Consider the following 20,521-nt stretch of genomic DNA (forward strand, 5'->3'; position numbering starts at 1 on the left):
AATTTAACTGGCTGAATTGAAATAGAATGTACTGAGTAATAGGGTTTTGCAATTAACATTTTTAAATTTTGACAAATTTTCGTATTCAGCCAGCTGAACTCCAAAATTATTTTGAAAACTCAAAATTTAACTTGCTGAATTGAAATAGAATGTACTGGGTATAAGGGGTTTGTAATTAACATTTTTAAATTTTGACAAATTTTCGTATTCAGCTAGCTGAATTCCAAAATTTTTTCGAAAACTCAAAATTTAACTTGCTGAATTGAAATAGAACGTGTTGAGTAATAGGGGTTTGTAATTAACATTTTTAAATGTTGACAATTTTTCGTATTAAGCTAGCTGAACTCCAAAATTTTTTCGAAAACTCAAAATTTATCTTGCTGAATTGAAATAGAATGTACTGGGTAATAGGGGTTTGCAATTAACATTTTTAAATTTTGACAAATTTTCGTATTCAGCTAGCTGAATTCCAAAATTTTTTTCGAAAACTCAAAATTTACCTTGCTGAATTGAAATAGAATGTACTGAGTGTAAGTGGTTTGCAATTAACATTTTTAAATTTTGACAAATTTTCGTCTTCAGCTAGCTGAATTCCAAAATTTTTTCGAAAACTCAAAATTTAACTTGCTGAATTGAAATAGAATGTACTGAGTATAAGGGGTTTGCAATTAACATTTTTAAATTTTGACAATTTTTCGTATTCAGCTAGCTGAATTCCAAAATTTTTTCGAAAACTCAAAATTTAACTTGCTGAATTGAAATAGAATGTACTGAGTACAAGTGGTTTGCAATTAACATTTTTAAATTTTTGACAAATTTTCGTCTTCATTTTTCTATGAAAATTTGGTCCATATATATATATATATATATATATATATATATATATATATATATATATATATATATATATATATATATATATATATATATATATATATATATATATATATATATATATATATATATATATATATATATATATGGACCAAATTTTCATAGAAAAATGAAGACGAAAATATCCTACATCGTGGTAACATAATGGTACGTGGTAATATAATTTTCAAAGAAAACTATTTATTTTTTAGAAAGAAAAAGGACCATCCATGCTTCAATAAGAAAGGTTGCTCAAATTCAAAGAAACTAGGAAAAATGCAACTCTGTACCGGAGTCTTATAGTGTCAAATGAACCTTAAACATGCAACAATTGGTTTTGTTTATTTTACATTTTTTTGCAAAACTACTATATTGGGAAAACCCCATACTGGAGTTTCACCACAAAACTGAATCCAAGATAGAGAGTCAATATTGTATTATTGCAAAATTATACATTTTGTTATCGTGTTACAGTTATCGTGGAAATTTTGCATTTCTGTTGGCCCCTAATACTAAGCACAATTTTCTCCTATTCGGCAAGTTTTCGAAAATATTTTGCTATTACATTTTTTTTTTAATTTTAATTGCAAAATTTTGGAATTCAGATTGCTGAATACAACAATTTGTATAAATTTTAAAATGTTAATTGCAAACCCCTAATACTCAGTACATTCTATTTCAATTCAGCAAGTTAAATTTTGAGTTTTCAAAACAATTTTGGAACTCAGCTAGCTGAAAACGAAAATTTGTCAAAATTTAAAAATGTTAATTGCAAACCCCTATTACTCAGTACATTCTATTTCAATTCAGCAAGTTAAATTTTGAGTTTTCAAAACAATTTTGGAACACAGCTAGCTGAAAACGAAAATTTATCAAAATTTAAAAATGTTAATTGCAAACCCCTAATACTTAGTACATTCTATTTCAATTCAGCAAGTTAAATTTTGAGTTTTCGAAAAATTTTGGAATTCAGCTAGCTGAATACGAAATGTAGTCAAAATTTCAAAATGTTAATTGCAAAACCCTTAATACTCAGTACATTCTATTTCAATTCAGCAAGTTAAATTTTGAGTTTTCGAAAAAATTTTGGAATTCAGCTAGCTGAATACGAAAATTTGTCAAAATTTAAAAATGTTAACTGCAAACCTGGGTTATCATGAGACAAATTTGGACCTATCAAATTATACATATCCCCTTCAATCAAAATTTTTTACAGAAAAAATGTCTGCCTTAAATGAGTTTTATTTTTATATTTATTAGGCGACTGATATTTCTCAGTCCAATCTATCAGGCCCAAGGCGCTAAGAATTATTTCTTTAATTTGCTTTCAAAGAACACATATTTCAAAGAACAACATATTTTTCTATGAAAAATTGGTCCACTCCATGAGGAACCGCTCTGGGGAAGGTACCAGCAGAAGTATATCTGCTGGTACCTTTCCCAGAGCGGGGAAATATTCACATCTGAATATTTCTATCAACACATTTTTTCTGGTACCTTCCCCACAAAGGGTCAAACTTTTGAATAACTAAAAAGTTTACAAAATCCGAAATAAACATCAGATTCTCCTTATATTTTACACATCCCCTTATTTCCACTAACAAAAGATTTGTTGTGCAGATAGGATATATCGGCCTCGCCCACAAACGCGGAAAATTTTGAATATCCATGAAGCTCATAAAACGTGAAATTAATATCCAATTCCATTCAAGACCTGGTATATCTCAATATTTTCATCAACACAAGATCTGTTATAAATATGGTAGTGATCGGACCATTTACTTTTGCTACCTGCACATAGGGTTCAAGATTATTAAAAAAAACGATCAAAAAAGCGAAATAAGCATTCATGTAATATGAAGGAAGTTACCAATATAGTCCAAACCTGACACGTCGTAATATTTATATCATATTTAGAACAGTGTTGGCTTGTTTGTTCGGGATACCATAGTATTTTGTTGTTGCAAAGTGGTAAACATTACCATCGTTCTCCACTAATAAACAAACGTTGTTTTTTATAAAAACAAGGATATAAATCTGTCGGCAAAACCGACAGATACTTTTTAACTTGTTATAAAAAAATATTTTACTAGAACAGATTATTACTACTACTTTTTATTGTTTGTTGTAATAAAATCGCAGTCCTGAATCGCAGACTTTTTACGATTTTTTAAACATTTAAAAACTTATACCTTTGCCTCATGTTTCATATAAACAATGAACAAATCTATACTTTCCCACAGTTAAGTGACTCAGTCCCATTGCACGGAAATTTTCGCCTAAATTTCTAAGTATGACGCTTTTGCCAAATAAAAGACATTTTTGACTAACTTTCTATTGTAAATTTAAACGGATGGAAATACAAACAAATTAATTTAAAAAAATCCCCTTTTTTATTAAATGTATCATAAACAATTTGAATAAAATTCTATACACATTTTTTGCCGATTTTCCTTCAGTTTTTCATAATAGAATGCATTTTATATAGGAATTTATTTTTGTTTTTGTAACTAAAGATCAATCAATTGGTTACAAGCAAACATACACATATGCTAATATGTTGCTTAACGTTGTCTATGTAGTACTATGAAGTATGTACAGATATTTGTGTGCTCGAATTTTTCCCGTTTCCCACATACTGCGTCATTTAGAAAACGAATTGCCGAGTATTGTCCTAAATTTAAGTTAAATGAAAACTAAACAAAATTCTTTGGCATTCACATGCATATAACACATACATGTATACGGCTATTAGATTTTTTATATCTGTATACGAATATGTACATATATTGGTTTTAGGTCTATTTCAAAATTAAAAAAAAAACAACAACAGCATATAAACTTAACAAATAAAAATTTTGAACAATTAAATATTGTTCTTGTTTTTGTGTTTTTTTATATTCCAATTCCATACAACTTTAGGTGTATGCATGAATGTTTGTGTGTATATTTAAAGCATTTAGAACCAGTGTGTGTAGGTATGTGTGCTTGGAATACGAAACATATTTTTCATTTCCCTGCCGATTTGGCTGACTTAGGCACTCGGCTTTTTAGCCCGATAACCAAAAATAGAACTTCCCACACGAACAATTGTGCTGCCCATTTCAATCTGGAAGATGAAGAAAAGATGAAAAAAATTATAACCAAACAACGCATAGCTGATTAGAAATCATCACCTTATTGTTTACATTTTCTAATATACACAAAAAAAAAAGAAGAACAGAAATAGATTTTTTGTAATGACTTACCGCCTTTTCGAAATCATCCGACATGCCCATAGAAACTTGAACATCTTTTTCATTCAATTGATTTTCTTCACAAATTTGCTTATGAACTTGCATCAGGGATATAAAATCGGGATTGGGACCCTTGGAATAATCATGACCAAACGCACCTATTGTCATAATGCCATTTAGATTGAGTTCTTTAAGATTTTCTTTGATGTATTTGTAAAGTTTTGGTGCATCGCTTGGTGCTACGCCGTTCTTGGCTATTTATGGATAATATAAAGAATTAGAAGTTATTTGATAGTTCTTTTTGTATAAAAGTCTTATGAAATCCTACCTTCTTCACCACTTGTATTGATTTGTATGAGCACATTAAGCGGTTGTTTGTTTTCCTTTTCGAATTTCTGCCATGCTGAGTTTAAATTATTGGCCAATTTTTCACTGTCCACCGTTTGAACCATGTGCATGTTGGGCAATTTTATAATCTGAAAAATACATTTTTTTTATAATAGGTATACCTTTGAAATAATAAGAACTCGTATAATCAACTCAAACTAAATATCTATATTGTTTAATAAAATTGGCGAATAAACCTAATTGGATTGGACACACAAATTGTGGTTAAATACTATTTTGTAGCATTTTGGAAATGATCCCCAAATATTTAGTATAAAATCGAGCAAAAACACAAATTTTCCTGATTGTGAAGTTATTCTACGGGTAGCAAATATAGACTTGCATGGGGTTATAGTTTAGGAAGTTCTTAATAACGTTTCTGACTTTTCATTGACAGTGATATCGTGGACATGTATGGTCAAATACATATGGATACATAACATATTTTACTTTTCAAATATTATTTTTAATTCCCTTAAGAAGGCCAAAGGTGTCAATAAGTCATGAACTTTTGCATGGTCTCGTTTGTCCGGTCAAAACCAAAAATAAATGACTAAAACATTATTACAGAACAAAATGGAGCATATTTATACATATGCATGTAATCTTTTTCTAGAAGCGTAGTATTCTGGAAAATATGGATTTAGACCTATGGAGATTGTGGGGTCAAAAACGGCTAACTATGGTTTGCTCTATACCACACTATGGCGAATATTGCTTGAAAACCTGATTTTTTATAGGTTGGTGTGAGATTCAATACAACTTTAGATATAGCTCCTATTTATCTCTTCCTTCGAGTTCAATTTTATTGTGTGTAATATTAACTCAAATAGGATAGATTTCTGCACATACGGCCGAATTCACCCTAGAAGCAATTACAGGGTGAGATGAAGAAACTGCAACCAAATTGTGACTGCTGTCATTTATTAGCCACTCGTCCGACAGTTATTAAAATTATTCCAGTGACAGCTCTTTATATTGTTTACAAGCGTAAAAAAGCATTTTGGTGAGAATTTTCCAAAAAAAAAGAGTTATTTGTGATGGTAATCAAGCGTGATAATGTGATTTCTATATATTTTGCTGGAAAACCACAAGTTGCTATCGTTAGAGCACTCCAGCATTTAAATGTGAATAAATCTTTTGTGTCTCGTACCATCGCTCGTTACCGTGATACTGGTAGCGTAGCCTGACGTCAAGGACGGAAGAAAACAGCAACATCAGCAGAAATGGTTCGAAAAGTAAAGAAGCGACTTAATTGAAACCCGCGTCATAGTGGCCGAAAAATGGCTCGTGAGCTGATCATATCGCAATATTCCATTCGGCAAATATTGAAAAATGAGCTGGGGGTACAGCCATTGAAATTCCAAAAAGTACAAGAAATTACACCGCAACAGAAAGAAAATGAATCAAAAGAGCTAAAGAGTTGCCTCTCTTGGCCGAAAGAGGTGAACTCATCTCCGACATTCGTTGTCCAGCAGTTAAGCAAAGAAAATTATAGAACTCAAACGCCGGCCATGGTGAGGGTGTGGGTCGCCATATGGTCGCTCTCCGCTCGTATTAATCGACCTTGATACCCCAAATCGGCATCAGAATAAATGCCGAATATTATGGCGAAAATATTCTGGCCGCAGACCTTGGACATTCCAAAAGGACTCAACACCATCGCACTCAGCACGCGCCACCGAAGAATGGTTACAAAATGAGTTTCCTCGCTTCTTTTCCAGCGCAGAATGGCCACCAAATCTCCGGATACCGATTTCGTTGGACTGTTGAGTCTGGAGTATTTTGGAAAGAAAGGTTGACACTAAAAAATACCAAAGCAAGCGCTTCGCCGAGAATGAGCCAAAATACCGCAGAGCAACATTCGGGCAGCGTTTGGCAGTTTCATAGGCCGTTTGAAGGCCATAATTCGTGGCCAGTTCGAACAAGTCTAAACTCATTCTAAAATTTGATGCCATTTCCGACATTTTTTGCTTTCAATTAATAATTTCTCACCCTGTATACGAGGCCATATGAAAACCTGGGACTATAAAGATGGTAGTCATTACGAACTGGAAACCCAAATTTCCAACAGTTCCATAAAACACTGTTGCTAAATTCATCAACATTTCGAGTTTTGGGAGGTTCAGTTCTAAGGGGACTATCAACAGTTACCTGTCGGTGAAAGTCGTACTTATTGCGAACTGTAAAATCATTGATGAAGCCAATATCGGGAGTAACGTTGTACGGTAACAATACGAAAAGGTGGACCTGCATAAGCAATTAAAAACCACAGAAAGGGTAGAAAAAGGTGTGCGAAAACCTCAAAAGAATCGTGGACCTTTATGTCACAGTTGTCAATTCAATGAACCCAAACTTTGTCTATTTACTTAATTCCGTTCGGAAGGCAGAGACGGACTTACATTTGAACGAAAATGGCTAAATCAACATAGAATGTTATGCTTATTATAAATATATATACTTTCTGGGTTATAAAATATGGTTGGATAATAATTGTTATGAATTGTATGGTGGAGGGTATATAAACACCTTATGTAGATTTTTTTGTTACATAAATATTAATCAAATTTTAATTTCATTTCAGGTGTGACACAAGTACAAGGAAACTATAGGCAAAGACCTAAAATGGTAAAGACTAGACAATATGCATTTTGAGCAAATGGTTTGTGTCTACAATACATAGAGTAACAGCTCATGACAGAGACATGTTAATATAAAACCTACAATTACAGAAACGGATAACAAATAAAAATTTGAAAAATCCGAAATATTGGTTTTAAAATTCTATTCCATGGACCTTTCCGAAAATTTGCACATTTCCTTAGCGGTTTAAATTAGTTAACATTGGTAACTATGTTGTTATGATATCGTAACAACAGAGGTATTTTCCCAGGGTTACCATATCTTGACTCTGTCTTGTCCTACCTTTACACTTCTATGTCTTTGCTATAGGTAAACAAAATACAATTTAAATACATCATTCTGTCTTATCTACAACTCATATAAAATCATAAAATTCGTTCACTCAAAATAATAATCACATTTAGGGTAGTTGTTATTACAATAATCACAGAATTTAGTTATTCAGATGTGGAAGCATCAAATCTTTCTTGGCAACAAGCGATAACAGCGCAAAATTCTTTTTAAACCTATTCGTATTACCAAAACTACAAAAAATGACGTTGTGTTGCGCAAAAAATATCTATAGGGCAATTATAAACAGTAGGGAAAGGTCAAAAGTCGGGCGGGGCCGACTATATGATACCCTACACCACTATGTGAATTTAGTAGAGCTCCCGTAATAAAAAAAGTTTATATTGAGAATTTATGTGAAGTAGATCATACCAACTTTGATACAAATATCATTGCCGTAAAGTACACGACATGACTTCGATTATATTTATTGAAGCAACCTGAGTTTCACTAAATGATAAAATTCTGTTGAATATGAAAAGATCTATTCAATTTGGGTTGATATTACATATATGGTGAGCAATAACCGTAAAATCGGATGAAGATACATATATATAGAAGCTATAAAAAAAATCTGAAGCGATCTCAATAGAATTTGGCAGATGTATTTGCGAGCAGTATCTGATGCTCGGTGTCAAATATCATATTACGAGTATGAGGGACTACAATTCCAAATCGGATGAGCCATATATATGAGAGCTATAGCTATACAATCCATAGTTTTTCTTAACATTATAATTTTCGTAGGTAGCCGGCCTTCGGTCCAGGCTTGAGACCCCAAATCGGATAAGCCATATATATGGGAGCTATACCTATACGATCCATAGTTTTTCTAAACATTATAATTTTCGTAGGTAGCCGGCCTTCGGTCAAGGCTTGAGTTTTTTTTTCTGGTGTATGCCCAACACCGGCTACGGGATCCATAGTTTTTCTAAACATTGTAATTTTTGTAAGTAGCCAGCTTTCAGCCAGATCTTGAAGTTTTATCCGCGGGGATATGTCTCACACCGGCTACGCGATCCACAGTTTCTCTAAACCTTATAACTATTGGAAGTAACCGGAATTCGACTTTAAATTCAATATCTTCGGAACTACAAAGCTATAAAGGTTAGATACATTTTAGTGGAGAAAATCTCAATTTCATGATTTGCAATACTACAAGAGATGTCAATACATATGGCACCATTTTGGAAAGGCCTGAGTGTAGGCTACAATGTAGTATGCAGTTTTTAATACCTCATAATTGGCCCATTTTCGATATTTTATGGGTTTTTCAAAAAGTTTCGGTACAAAAAATATCAATTTCCTTGTATTACTAGGGATCCGATTGAAACCAACCACTTGTTAGATAGGTTGTTGTTGTTGTAGCAGCTCATACATCTGTGCTCGTTCGGTTTCCATTTTCTGTCTCCATTCGGATTTCATCCAAACATTATCAGAAAGGTTATCTATTATAGATAAATGTGAATGGCTCGATTGCTGTTCCAAACCCATGCAAACCCTCAATATAAAGTGTTTTTTTTTTCAACTACTAAAATGCACTTGCCTTGTTGATTTTATTGGTCTGAAGATGGCCAATGAAATGCCATTTAATATCAGGACATTGGGCCAAAATATCTGGATGTTGACTTTTCTCCACCAATTCTTGAACATAGTTTTCACCGAAATGACGTTGACCCACCGAATATGCATCGATGATCATTTCAACAGGTTTTGTTTTGCTAACAGCGACCAAAAGGGGCTTATCGCCCTTTAGTTCCTACAAAAAAGTGAAACTGTGAACAACAACAAATGTGTGAATTCCAATTGATTTACGACTAACCTTAGGTCTCTGTTCATAGGCTGCATCCACCCACTTCAAAATCTGTTGTATGCCAGCTTTAACGTCTACGTCCGTCATGATGCGTTTTATCATTGATGTGCAAAAATCTTCTGCGTGTGGGCATGACCGAGCAATGCAATGGATATTTATAAAAACGTAAATAAATATAAATGAATGTTCGTGTGTGTGCCGTTAGCGGACAGACGTCCGTAGTCTTATCTATAGAATTTTTGAATATTTACCAGACAAAATAAAATACAATGTAACAATGTTTACTACTTCGAGTGCAGTCCGTCGTTCCGGAATGGACTGGTTCAAATGAACTATTCATACAATGGAAATATCGGGATTAGATACATGTTTAGTTTCTTTTGCGTAAGGTACGGTCACACTGGGCAAATATTTGATCGAAATTTGTTTTCCCATATTTGACTGAACAAATGTGATATTCATACAGAGTTGATTCGATGTTCACATTACAGTCAAATATTGGACAGATTTTGTTTGTTCAAACAGTTTGTCATGTTTGACACATGTTCACATTCGTAAAATATATTTTCCCAATAAATTGTTTGATCAAACTGTGAGGAAACATAAATTTATTTGGCCGAGAGAAAATTTATTTGACAGAGAGAGTGAAAGAGAGACATAAAGAAAATGGAGTTCCGGGTATAATTTATTTGGAGAAGGGAAGCAAATGACCAGCTGTTGTGGAATAAATTTCTTGTCAGAACATTTTTTTTTTGAATTTTTGTATGTTTGTATCACGGTAGAAGAATACTGGTAGTCGAATCGACATAGCTGCTGGGACAATGAACTGACAAAAATATAATGAATGAAATATTATTGAAATTTGTAAAAATTGTTGAAAAATACATATCATTACGTAAAAGAAAACATAGAAAAATCTTCTTATTTTTGTCAAAACATTTCAAAATGTTTGACATATCAATGTTTCAAGCGTTGATGCATCTACCTATATCCTATTCCTGAACCTGCAAGAATCTACTAGTTTGTCAATTTTCTTCGATATAATAAAGGGAAAATCGGTAATAGTAGTAAAAACTTTTACATCTTGCAGTTCTGGAACAGACCATATATTAAATTTTTACTAAACATTCAAATTCAGTTAATTCAAAAATATCAAATAAACAAAACCACCTATTGTATTCGTTTGCTTTTCTATTCATTAAACATCATGTTACAAATGCTACTGTTCTTAAAGCAAAATGCTGCCCAATGTTTTAAACTGATATTTTTCCTTGTTTGACCTTACAAAACATTTGCACCGTCAAATAAATGTTTGACCAAAAAAGAGGAAAATAATTGATCATAGGTGTTCACATTATGGACACACTGGTCAAATTTTTGTTTTCTGGCAAATAATTTTGTTTTCCCAAAATCGGCTGTTTTTGTATTTACCGTCAAATAATATTGGGTGGTCAGATTGTGGCAAAGAAATATTTGACATTTTTCGTCAAATATTTGCTCAATGTGACCTTACCTTTAGTTCATATCATGGTAAAAGAATACTTGTAGATGCATCAACGCTTGGGAGCATTGATATGTCAAAAAATTGTAAATGTCTTTTCAAATGTAATTAGATTTTTATATGTTTTCTTACACGACGTTATTCGGAATTTATTATAATACATGTTTTTCAACAATTTTTACAAATTTAAATGATTTTTCATTCTAAATTTTTAATTCCAAAATATGGCAGTTCATTGTCTCAGCAGCTGTGTCGATGCGTCTACCTATATTCTTCTACCATGGTTCATATATATATTTTAGTTACACTTCATTCCACTTGAAGAAATTTAGCTATTGATAGGCCTGGGCCTTAATTTTAGTTCTATGAAAGTCTTATGCCAGACAATGTTTTCCCATTTTCATCGACGTCTACACACAATTTTTTTCATATGAAAATTGTTGATATATTCTTTGTTGTTTGTTGAAAAGGAATCAAAGGAATGACGTGAAGCCATCTTGATTTGAGAGTTACGAAATTAAGCACAAAGAATAATTTCAGATTACAGAAGGTTATGTACATAGTTTCACCCCCTTCATACCTCTTGCCAATAAACTCATTTTCACACTAGTGAAAATTTTCATAGTCTAGCATAAGACAAAATGTGAAATAAAAAACTTTTGTAAAGGAAAGAAATGTCACATGAAAATTTTACAGGGGAAATATTTTTCATTTCATATTTTCCTAGAATAAGAATCCAGCCCCTGATCATGGTAGAATTTCAAAAAAAAAAAGCTGTTAAAAATAATGTTATGATTTTAAAAATACCGAATGTACCCCTTATATTAGGGTCTATACGACGACGTGGACAAGCATAGGCAACTTATGTATTTTTCAACAATTTTTACTAATTTCAATAATTTTTCATTAATTATTATGTCTTAAATTTTTAAGACATATCAATGCTCCCAAGCGTTGATGCATCTACCTGTATTCTTCTGCCATGGTACGTATTGCACCAAACCCATCTTATCTTATTAGCAGCGATCCCATATCAACATTTCAACCCTATCCGTTCACGCAAACTCTACCATTTAGAATATATCTAACACTTGCTACACATTTCCAAAACCATCTCCTCATATCAGTCCAAACTTTATTCTTGTACATAATACCAAATATAACCAAATGAAGTGCTTTTCAATACTTCCAGTACACTTATAGTTCAAATTTCCAACGACAATCATAATTCAAAATTTATTAACTCTATTTTGGATTAAAAAATAATTCAATACGCTATTATGCAACAGCGTTTATTGTGTTGGCGGTGGTGGCCAATACTGTACTAATACTAACATGCTATTCTCCACCAGATGTCGCCAACAACTTTTACATTTTTTCAATGGATTTGCCAATATCAGCAAAAAAACTGTCAAAACTGAAATGTTTATCAAATTCATATTCATAATAAATATTTAGTTTTTCAATAAAAATTGTTGTAAATAATATAAAACACAACCTTTACAAAATTATGGACCATTTAAAATGTATATCGTAAAAGAATTCCTTTTGTTTCTTCATGATAGCTTTTGTGCGCTGACTATCTTTCTAATAAACCAAATTTTATTGGTATTTCAAGAAGTTGTAAAATTTTCCCTGATACTATTTATGGTATATTCGATTGGAATGGCGATTTTTGATTTCGTAAGTTTGTTCGCTATATTTTCTACTTTTAAGTAAAAAAAAAAACGATGTGCCTTGCTTCAGTGGGATGCTGTGCTCCATGGAAGATTACCATCTTCAGGTGATATATTTCCACAAATTTCCCGTCCAATACCAATGAATTATGAAAGCGATTATGAATTGGATCAAATTTTACGTAATCCGCCACCGAGCCGAAACAGTTTAATCGCTCAATTGGAAAGAGACGTTGAAGAGGCAAACACAAAGATGAAAGAACTTTTACCATCCGACATTGAATTTGAGCAGTTCATTAATGCTGAATTACGAAATTCTCAAATGTCCTTGGATATACAACCTAGATCGTCATATTTTGAAAATTTACCCAACGCTGTGAGGAATAAAGGAAACGGACAATTAGATAATGAAACAAGCGCAGATGATGGAAATAATCAAATAAAATAATATTGTTTCGACAAAGAGTCTTCACTACAAAAATCATATTAAAATTTGCGACTAGAAATTCCAAGATAACATCCAGTAAAATAGTTTTTATACCCTACAACACTATGTGTTGGGGGTATTATAAGTTTGATTGGGCCAAAAATTATGTAACACCACGAAATATTGGTTTCCCATATAGGAAAGTATATATGGATCATCCTAGCTCGCCGAGCTGAGTCGATCTAGCTATGTATGTCCGTCCGTCCGTCTGTCCGTCTGTCCGTCTGTCCGTCTGTCCATGTTAATTTGTAATCACTCTACAGGTCGCAATTATGGCCCGATCTTCACGAAATTTGGAATGGAGGTCGGGGTTGGGCCAGAATAGAACCCTATTTCTTTTTGAGATGATCGCCAAATGTTTAGGGGTTGAAATGGACCAAATACTGGAAAAATGTCGGTTTTTGCAGTAGCTATACAGGTCGCAATTATGGACCAATCGACGCGGAATTTCGCATGTAGCTAGAGTTTAGGACGGGGAAGAAGCCTACCAATTTGGGTGGTCATCGGATAATATTTAGCGGGAAAAGTAGACCATATATTTTGTGTTGAAAAAATTCAAAAATTTTCATTAAACCGCGAATATTTTAAATCCCGGCGAAATCCCAAAGCCATGACAAGGTTACTTCTGACCTTTACATTGATGTTAACATCCAACAAATCGGATATATAGCAAAATATGTGCGATACATATGTCTATCAAAGAAGATATGCTTGGAAAATCTCTTATATGTCGAGAACGGCTGAACAGATTTCGACAGTTCACATTAATTCAGAATGGCCTCTTGGCTGGAAAGAAAAAACGTCTAAAAAATCGCATAAAAATATCTCTCTAAAGATGAAAATATTGATTTTCTAAAATTTTCTCATATTTTTCAATTTTGTCATATTTTTGGCATATTTTCATTTTGAATTAAACATTTGGTAATATTTCTACAGCTAACAAAACTAAGTAGTTATGACATCAGAATATCATATACAGATCGCATTTATGGCCCGATCCTTACGAAATTTTGCATGGGGATAAGATGAGGGTCAGAATAGAAGCCTACTCTTTTTGGAGATGATCGCCATATATTTAGGGGTTGAAATGGACCAAAAAACTGCAAAATTGTCGGCTGGTCGTAATTATCGCCCGATCATCACGCACATTTGAAAGGGGGTTACCGGACATTGCAAAAGCCAAGCAGTTTTGGATGGCCATCCAAAAATATTCAATGTGTGAAATAGTTTGCCAACTTTTGTAGACGAAATACGAAAATGTCGATTCCAGTGACTTTTTGGAGAATTCACAAATACAGGAAAGACGCACTTCTGACTATTTCGTTAACGCTGATTTCGTTGAAGAATATAGTCAAATGTCTGTATCTCATATAGATGCGTTTCAGTCAAAAACCAATAATAAATGTTAATCTTTTGCCACTTCTAGAAGATTATAGGTCTTTGAGAAATATTGGTTCCAGATCTAGGAAGACCATTTAAGTGCAACATCTACCAATAAATTGGAAATGAACAAATTAGTTTAAGTTGCTACTATTCGAAAATTAGAGAACGAAACCTGATGGTTTTCTTTTATAATTTGTCACAATATCTTGTGGAATTCTTTCGAGTATCTCGCCTATATAAACTGTATCGTTTATTATAGTGTTGTAGGGTATTCAACGGTCGGCCCCGCTCGACTGTAGCCTTTGCTTACTTGTTTTTTATAAAATCGACATGTGTAACTTCGATAGTGCACAACAAGTCTTCCTTAAAAAATGGACGATAAAAGCTTTGAAAGTTACTTACGAAAATTCTTTAAAAAATCCACGTTTAGTATTGGGAAGGTCCTTTAGATGTTTTTTAAATTTATGATTTTTGTTTAGTCCTTTCGAAAAATTCTTTAAAAAATTCAAGTTTATAGTTAGTATAGGATAAAAATACACTGCAGAAGTTTTTTAGAAAAATTCATTGAAAAATCCACCTTTATTGTCGAGAATGTCCTTTATCGGATTGGCGATAAATATACAGGGTGAGATAAAAAGACTGCAACAAAGTCAAAGGCGATAAATTTTTTTAAATGAAAGCTAAAAATGTCGGAAATAACATGAAATTTTAGACCAAGTTTAGATTTGTTCGAATTGGTCAACTTTGGCACGAATTATGGTCCTCAAATGGCCAATGAAACTGTCACACGCTGCCCGAATTTTGCTCTGCGGTATTTTGGCCCATTCCCGGCGAAGCGCTTGCTTGAGGTGATCGACACTTTGGTATTACTTAGTGCCAACCTTGCCTTCCATAATACTTCAGACACAATAGCCCAACCGATTGGTATCCGGAGATTTTGGTGGTCATTGTGAGCTGGAAATGAAGATAGAAACCTCATTTTGTAATCATTCTTGGGTGGCGCGTGCTGAGTCCTGTTGGAATGTCCAAGGTCTGCGGCCAAAATGTTTGCGTACCCAAGGCTTTAATACACCCTCTAGAACATTTTCGCTATAATATTCGGCATTTATTCTGATGCCACGATCGATTAGCGGGCGGAGAGCGACCATCTGCTGTCATAGCGGCCCACACCATCAACATGGCCGGCGCTTAAGTTCAGGTGGCCTACCGAAGGTACACATTTACCTATGCTACCAATATCACCGTAACGAGCGATGGTACGAGACACAAAAGATTTATTCGCATTTAAATGCTGGAGTGGCCTAACGATAGCCACTTTTGGTTTTCCAACCCCTAAATATTTTGCGGTCATCTCGAAAAACAATAGGATTTTATTCTGAACCAAATTCCACCACCATTTTCAATTTCGTCATGATCGGTCCATAACTGCGATTACAAATTAACATGGACAGACGGACGACGCACATACATTGGTAGATTGACTCAGCTCAGCGAGATAGGAAGATCCATATATGGGATCAATATTTTGAGGTGTTACAAAATTTTTGGCCCAGTCATACTTATAACACAGTGTTGTAGGGTATAAAAAAGTACACAACAATTTATAAAATAATCATTTTTATAGATGGGAAGTTCTTTAGAAAAATTGTTAAAAAACAAATTTTTAGCTGGGAGGTTACCACCCTTTTCTTTATGAGAATTTGACACCGCTTATCGCTTTAGCTTGAAGCCGTGACCTCCGTACCTTTTTCCCAAATTGAAATTGTTTTATTATTTCCAGACAATTTTATTTGTATTGCCTATGTCAATGAATTGGTTTCAATTTTATCAACCCCTTATTGAAAATCAGTAGTTACTCGAGAACTACGGAAGTACTTCTACTTGTGAGTGTTTAAGGTAGCCAGGTGATAATAGCTTGTACTTTAGCAGTCTGATGTTACTACTATCATATCTGTTGACGATTTTCTTAATTATTTTATTAGACACGATTAGTTAGCTATTTCTAATTGCGTTCAATGACGTTTTTAAATACTTTTGTTTTCGGTATTTTTCCCTAAAAATATGAGTCACTTTAATTAAGTTATATTTTTGTGGCAAATTTAACGATAATCTTAAGTTAAAATTAAATTGTATTAAATTGATAAAACCTCGTATTATTTTTAATCAGTTTCCGTTAGACATTTTGGTGTGAGATATTGCACAAATTTAAACGACGACGTCATAGTTTCTAGGCCTTGACGGTGAATTCCCGTTTTCTGCCTATTATCAATAATTACAATTTTTGTTTTGCTATTTCCTAGGATTTTTTTACGAGCGCCGCTTCATTCAAACAAAACATACTATTTTTTTACAAAACCATTTATTTAAAAAATCCAAATCATTCTGCATGTTTGCAGTTGGGATTGTCGGTTAGAAAACTTATTAAAAAAACCAAGATTGCAATTGGGATAGTCTATTGGAGAAGTTCTTAAAAAATATAGTAAAAATAGTCTCTTAGAAAAATCCTTGAAAAAATACACGTTTCTAATTCGGATAGTCCCTTAGAAAATTCTGTAACAATCACTATTTCTAGTTGGCATAGTCCTTTAAAAAATTCTTTAATAAATCCATGTTAATACCTTTGGTTGTCTTTTATAAAAATTGCTTAAAAATCAACGTTAACAGAACTTTAAATCCTCCCCACCATTTGGAACGAATTTGGCAATTTTCAAAAAATAAAATCCGTTAAAAACTCTTTTAAAATCTCAAAAATACCAAATGGAGCCGTCATATTAGGGTCTAAACGACGACGTGGACATGCATAGGCAATTTTTGTCATAAGCCATTACAATATTCAAATGCGAAACTTGAAAAAAATCGGTGAATAATGTAGCTAAAATCATTAATATAGGGGCTATACAATAGTATTCATTACGGACTTCGAATACCAAATTTGAAATAATTCCGGTGAATAATGTCACCGAATTTCAGGAGGTGCCGTTATATGTGGGCTATACGAAGACGTGGACCTCCACAGACATTTTTTTGTCATAGACTGTATTATCCATTGTGAACTTCAAATACCAAATTTGAAACAATTCCGGTGAATAATGCCGTTAAAATCAACAAAGTACGGAATATCGGTAGGTGCCGTTATATAGGGGCTAAACGATGACGTGGACCTGCGCAGACAATTTTCTGTCTTAGGCTGTAGATTCTGGTGAATAATGTGGCTAAAATCTTCAAAACACCGAATATCGGGAGGTACCGTTATATTGGGGCTATACGAAAACGTGGACCTGCATAGAAAAATTTCTATCATTACGAACTTCAAATTTGAAACAATTCCGGTGAATAATGTCGCTAAAATCATCATAATACCGAAAATGGGGAGGTACCATTATATGGGGACTGTACAAAAACGGTCCACTTTCAATACCAAAAGTACTGTGGACATACAATATACATTTGAGTAAAATTCTATCAACCTACCTTATTTTAATCGGCAGCTAGGGTGATTTCCACAGACGGACGGACATCGCTAAATCGACATAGAATTTTATGCTGATCAAGAATATATATACTTTATGGGGTCTAAATGTATATTTCAAGGTGTTACAAACGGAATGACGAACTTAATATACCCTCCATACTATGGCGGAGGATATAAAAATCTATAGTTGGGATTGCTCCTTGGAAAATTCTTGAAAAAATGTTTATAGTTAGCATCTCCTTTCGGAAAATTTCTTAAAAAATACACTTTATAGTCAGGATAGTCCCTTGGAAAAATAATTCCAGGTTTATAGCTTTGGTTGCTCTTTTTAATAATTCTTTAACAAAACCAAGTTCATAGTTGTGGTTGCTCCTTAAAAAAATTAATTTTATTGAATTCAAACAAAAAAATGTCGGAAATAGCATCAAATTTGCTCCTTAAAAAAAATTAATTTTATTGAATTCAAACAAAAAAATGTCGGAAATAGCATCAAATTTTAGAATAAGTTTAGATTTGTACGAATTGGTCACCCTTGGAACGAATTATGTCCTTCAAACGGCCAATGAAACCGTCACACGCTGCCCGAATGTTGTCAACCTTACTTTCCAAAATACTCACGACACAATAGTCCAACGGATTGGTATCCGGAGATTTTGGTGGTCATTGCGCGCTGGAAATGAAGCGAGGAACCTTATTTTGTAACCATTCTTGGGTGGCGCGTGCTGAGTGCGATGGTGCGGGGTCCCGTTGGAAAGTCCAAGGTCTGCGGCCAAAATGTTTGCGTGTCCAAGGCTTTAATACACCAGTCGATTCCACGATCGATTAATACGAGCGGAGAGCGACTATTGGCTGTTATGGCGGGCCATACCATCACCATGGCCGGCGCTTGAGTTTTGGTGGCCAAGGTAAGGTGCACATTTTCAGTTGACCTCTTTGGCAAGTAAACACGATCATATTGTTTGTTTACAAACTGATGGACAACGAATGTTTTCTCATCGGAGAAAACCAAATTCGGCAGTTCAATACATTAGGTCAATCGAAGCAACTTTTTAGTTCTTTTGAGTCTATTTTCTTTCTGTTGCGGTGTAAGTTTTTGCACTTTTTGAAATTTCAATGGCTTTACCCCGAGCTTATTTTTCAACATTTGCGAATGAAATATTGCGATATGTTGAGCTCACGAGCCATTTTTCATTCTTATCATTCCTCTATTGGAAATCTCCACGACAGTGTGACTGATTAAAAGTTAATATATTGAATTATTAGTTTTTTAGTAATTTCCAACCTATTTTCATTTAAAGGGATTCTTTCCCATAACCAATTGAATAATAACATATTTGCTACTATTTCTTATTGTTATTATTTTCTTAAGACTTTATTTAGATATTCACATCGCTTTTTAAGCCGATAAACCAGCCAGACATTTATCCAACTCAGCATAGGTCTTGGCAGTTTCCTCCACATAGGTGGCCTTACAGGTGTCGGTGCAAACAGTTTCATCATACTGAATGGTTTGATAACGCAGTTGGATGTATTGGGACTTGCTCTTCGAAGTAGTTTGGATCGTATAGGAATTGACAGCGGCTTGTTCGGACTATGTAGAGGCAAAAAGAAAACAAAAATTATTTTGGAAGACTTTTCTTTTTAGGAATTTCTCAAGAGTATGCCACAACTTACCGCATTGAAGTAACATTCGAAAAAGTCAGCTGAAGCCACAACTGTGGAACACTTCGAGTACAGCTGACACACATCCTCTGCCAAGGCTTCAACATTACTGCGATCTTTGGCAACTTCCGATTCGACACGTTGCTTTGAATTGGCCGTAGCATTCAAACACGATCCATAGGCCTGTTCATATTCATCTGTGAGCTGATTTAGCTTCGGCAAATATTCCTCGAAACAAACGATGTTGCGTGGTGAATTTCTCGCCGTTGCCTCCAATAGAAAGCTAGATAATCTACGTTCTGCAAATAGTTGGACATTGTTAGTCGTCGGCAGACTGGCCGCATGGCAGGCGTTTGATATGCCAATCAACAAAGCGAGCACAAATAGGTTCGACATTTTATTTGACAGGTTCTACTGGCGAATGTGACAAGTGAAATTTTTCTACCATCCATTTTATATGATTGACGTTTATGTTATCTATCTCTGTTTGATATGGAAGCATTTCTAAGCGTAACGCAATAGAGATAAAACAAGCAAATGTTATCGAGTTTCAACTGAATACGCATTTTATATCCTCCTATAAGCATTAATTGATTCAATAACGATTCTAAACAAAACTTAATTAATAATTTATGGGTGGAGAACAGTTATTAAAAAATCGAATGTAGTTTATGAAGAATAATTAATAATCCATATACAAGGTGAGATGAAAAAACTACAACCAGCATCGGAATTCAATTGATGGAATTCAAGCGTGATAGTGAGATTTTTATATTTGGCTGGAAAACCACAAGTAGCTATCGTTAGGCCACTCCAGAATTTAAATGTGAGTAAATCTTTTGTGTCTCGTACCATCGCTCGTTACGGTGATATTGGTAGCGTAGCCCGACGTCATAAAAGTGGACGGAAGAAAACAGCAATATCAGCAGTAATGGTTCGCCGAAGAATGGCTCTTGAGCTGAACATATCACAATATTCCATTCGGCAAATATTGAAAAATGTGCTCGGGGTGAAGCCATTGAAATTCCAAAAAGTGCAAGAACTTACACCGCAACAGA

At 33.8% G+C, this 20,521-nt stretch overlaps 2 protein-coding genes and 1 long non-coding RNA gene across 3 annotated transcripts; 1 reads left to right on the forward strand and 2 right to left on the reverse strand.

Moving 5' to 3' along the window:
- Positions 1–3,579: 3,579 nt before the first annotated feature.
- LOC131802126 (pyridoxal phosphate homeostasis protein) lies at positions 3,580–9,657 on the reverse strand. Its single transcript, XM_059121523.1, has 6 exons — positions 9,534–9,657; positions 9,292–9,401; positions 9,016–9,228; positions 4,438–4,585; positions 4,122–4,363; positions 3,580–3,982 (listed from the first exon to the last, which is right to left on the reverse strand). The coding sequence occupies exons 2-6, from the start codon at positions 9,382–9,384 to the stop codon at positions 3,908–3,910; spliced, it is 771 nt and encodes a 256-aa protein (XP_058977506.1). The 5' UTR covers positions 9,385–9,401; positions 9,534–9,657; the 3' UTR covers positions 3,580–3,907.
- A 2,556-nt stretch (positions 9,658–12,213) lies between these two features.
- Positions 12,214–12,988, forward strand: LOC131804061 (uncharacterized). Its single transcript, XR_009342886.1, has 2 exons — positions 12,214–12,466; positions 12,530–12,988. It is a non-coding gene; the product is annotated as an uncharacterized LOC131804061 (long non-coding RNA).
- A 6,146-nt stretch (positions 12,989–19,134) lies between these two features.
- On the reverse strand, positions 19,135–19,902 carry LOC131804070 (protein TsetseEP-like). Its single transcript, XM_059126395.1, has 2 exons — positions 19,476–19,902; positions 19,135–19,392 (listed from the first exon to the last, which is right to left on the reverse strand). The coding sequence occupies exons 1-2, from the start codon at positions 19,857–19,859 to the stop codon at positions 19,198–19,200; spliced, it is 579 nt and encodes a 192-aa protein (XP_058982378.1). The 5' UTR covers positions 19,860–19,902; the 3' UTR covers positions 19,135–19,197.
- Between the last annotated feature and the right edge of the window lie 619 nt (positions 19,903–20,521).

This window comes from Musca domestica, unplaced genomic scaffold (assembly GCF_030504385.1).
Source record: "Musca domestica strain aabys unplaced genomic scaffold, Musca_domestica.polishedcontigs.V.1.1 1, whole genome shotgun sequence".
In the NCBI taxonomy this organism is placed as follows: Eukaryota; Metazoa; Arthropoda; class Insecta; order Diptera; family Muscidae; genus Musca; species Musca domestica.

Bases quoted from the DNA above. Each gene is read 5' to 3' on its own strand.
- LOC131802126 (XM_059121523.1), bottom strand. From the start codon at position 9,384: ATGATAAAACGCATCATGACGGACGTAGACGTTAAAGCTGGCATACAA. The intron at 4,586-9,015 runs GCAAGTGCATTT...TGTATTTTTCAG, and splicing joins AGACCAATAAAATCAACAAG to ATTATAAAATTGCCCAACAT. The intron at 4,364-4,437 runs GTAGGATTTCAT...ATCCATAAATAG, and splicing joins CAATACAAGTGGTGAAGAAG to CCAAGAACGGCGTAGCACCA.
- LOC131804070 (XM_059126395.1), bottom strand. From the start codon at position 19,859: ATGTCGAACCTATTTGTGCTCGCTTTGTTGATTGGCATATCAAACGCC. The intron at 19,393-19,475 runs GTAAGTTGTGGC...GCCTCTACATAG, and splicing joins TCGAATGTTACTTCAATGCG to TCCGAACAAGCCGCTGTCAA.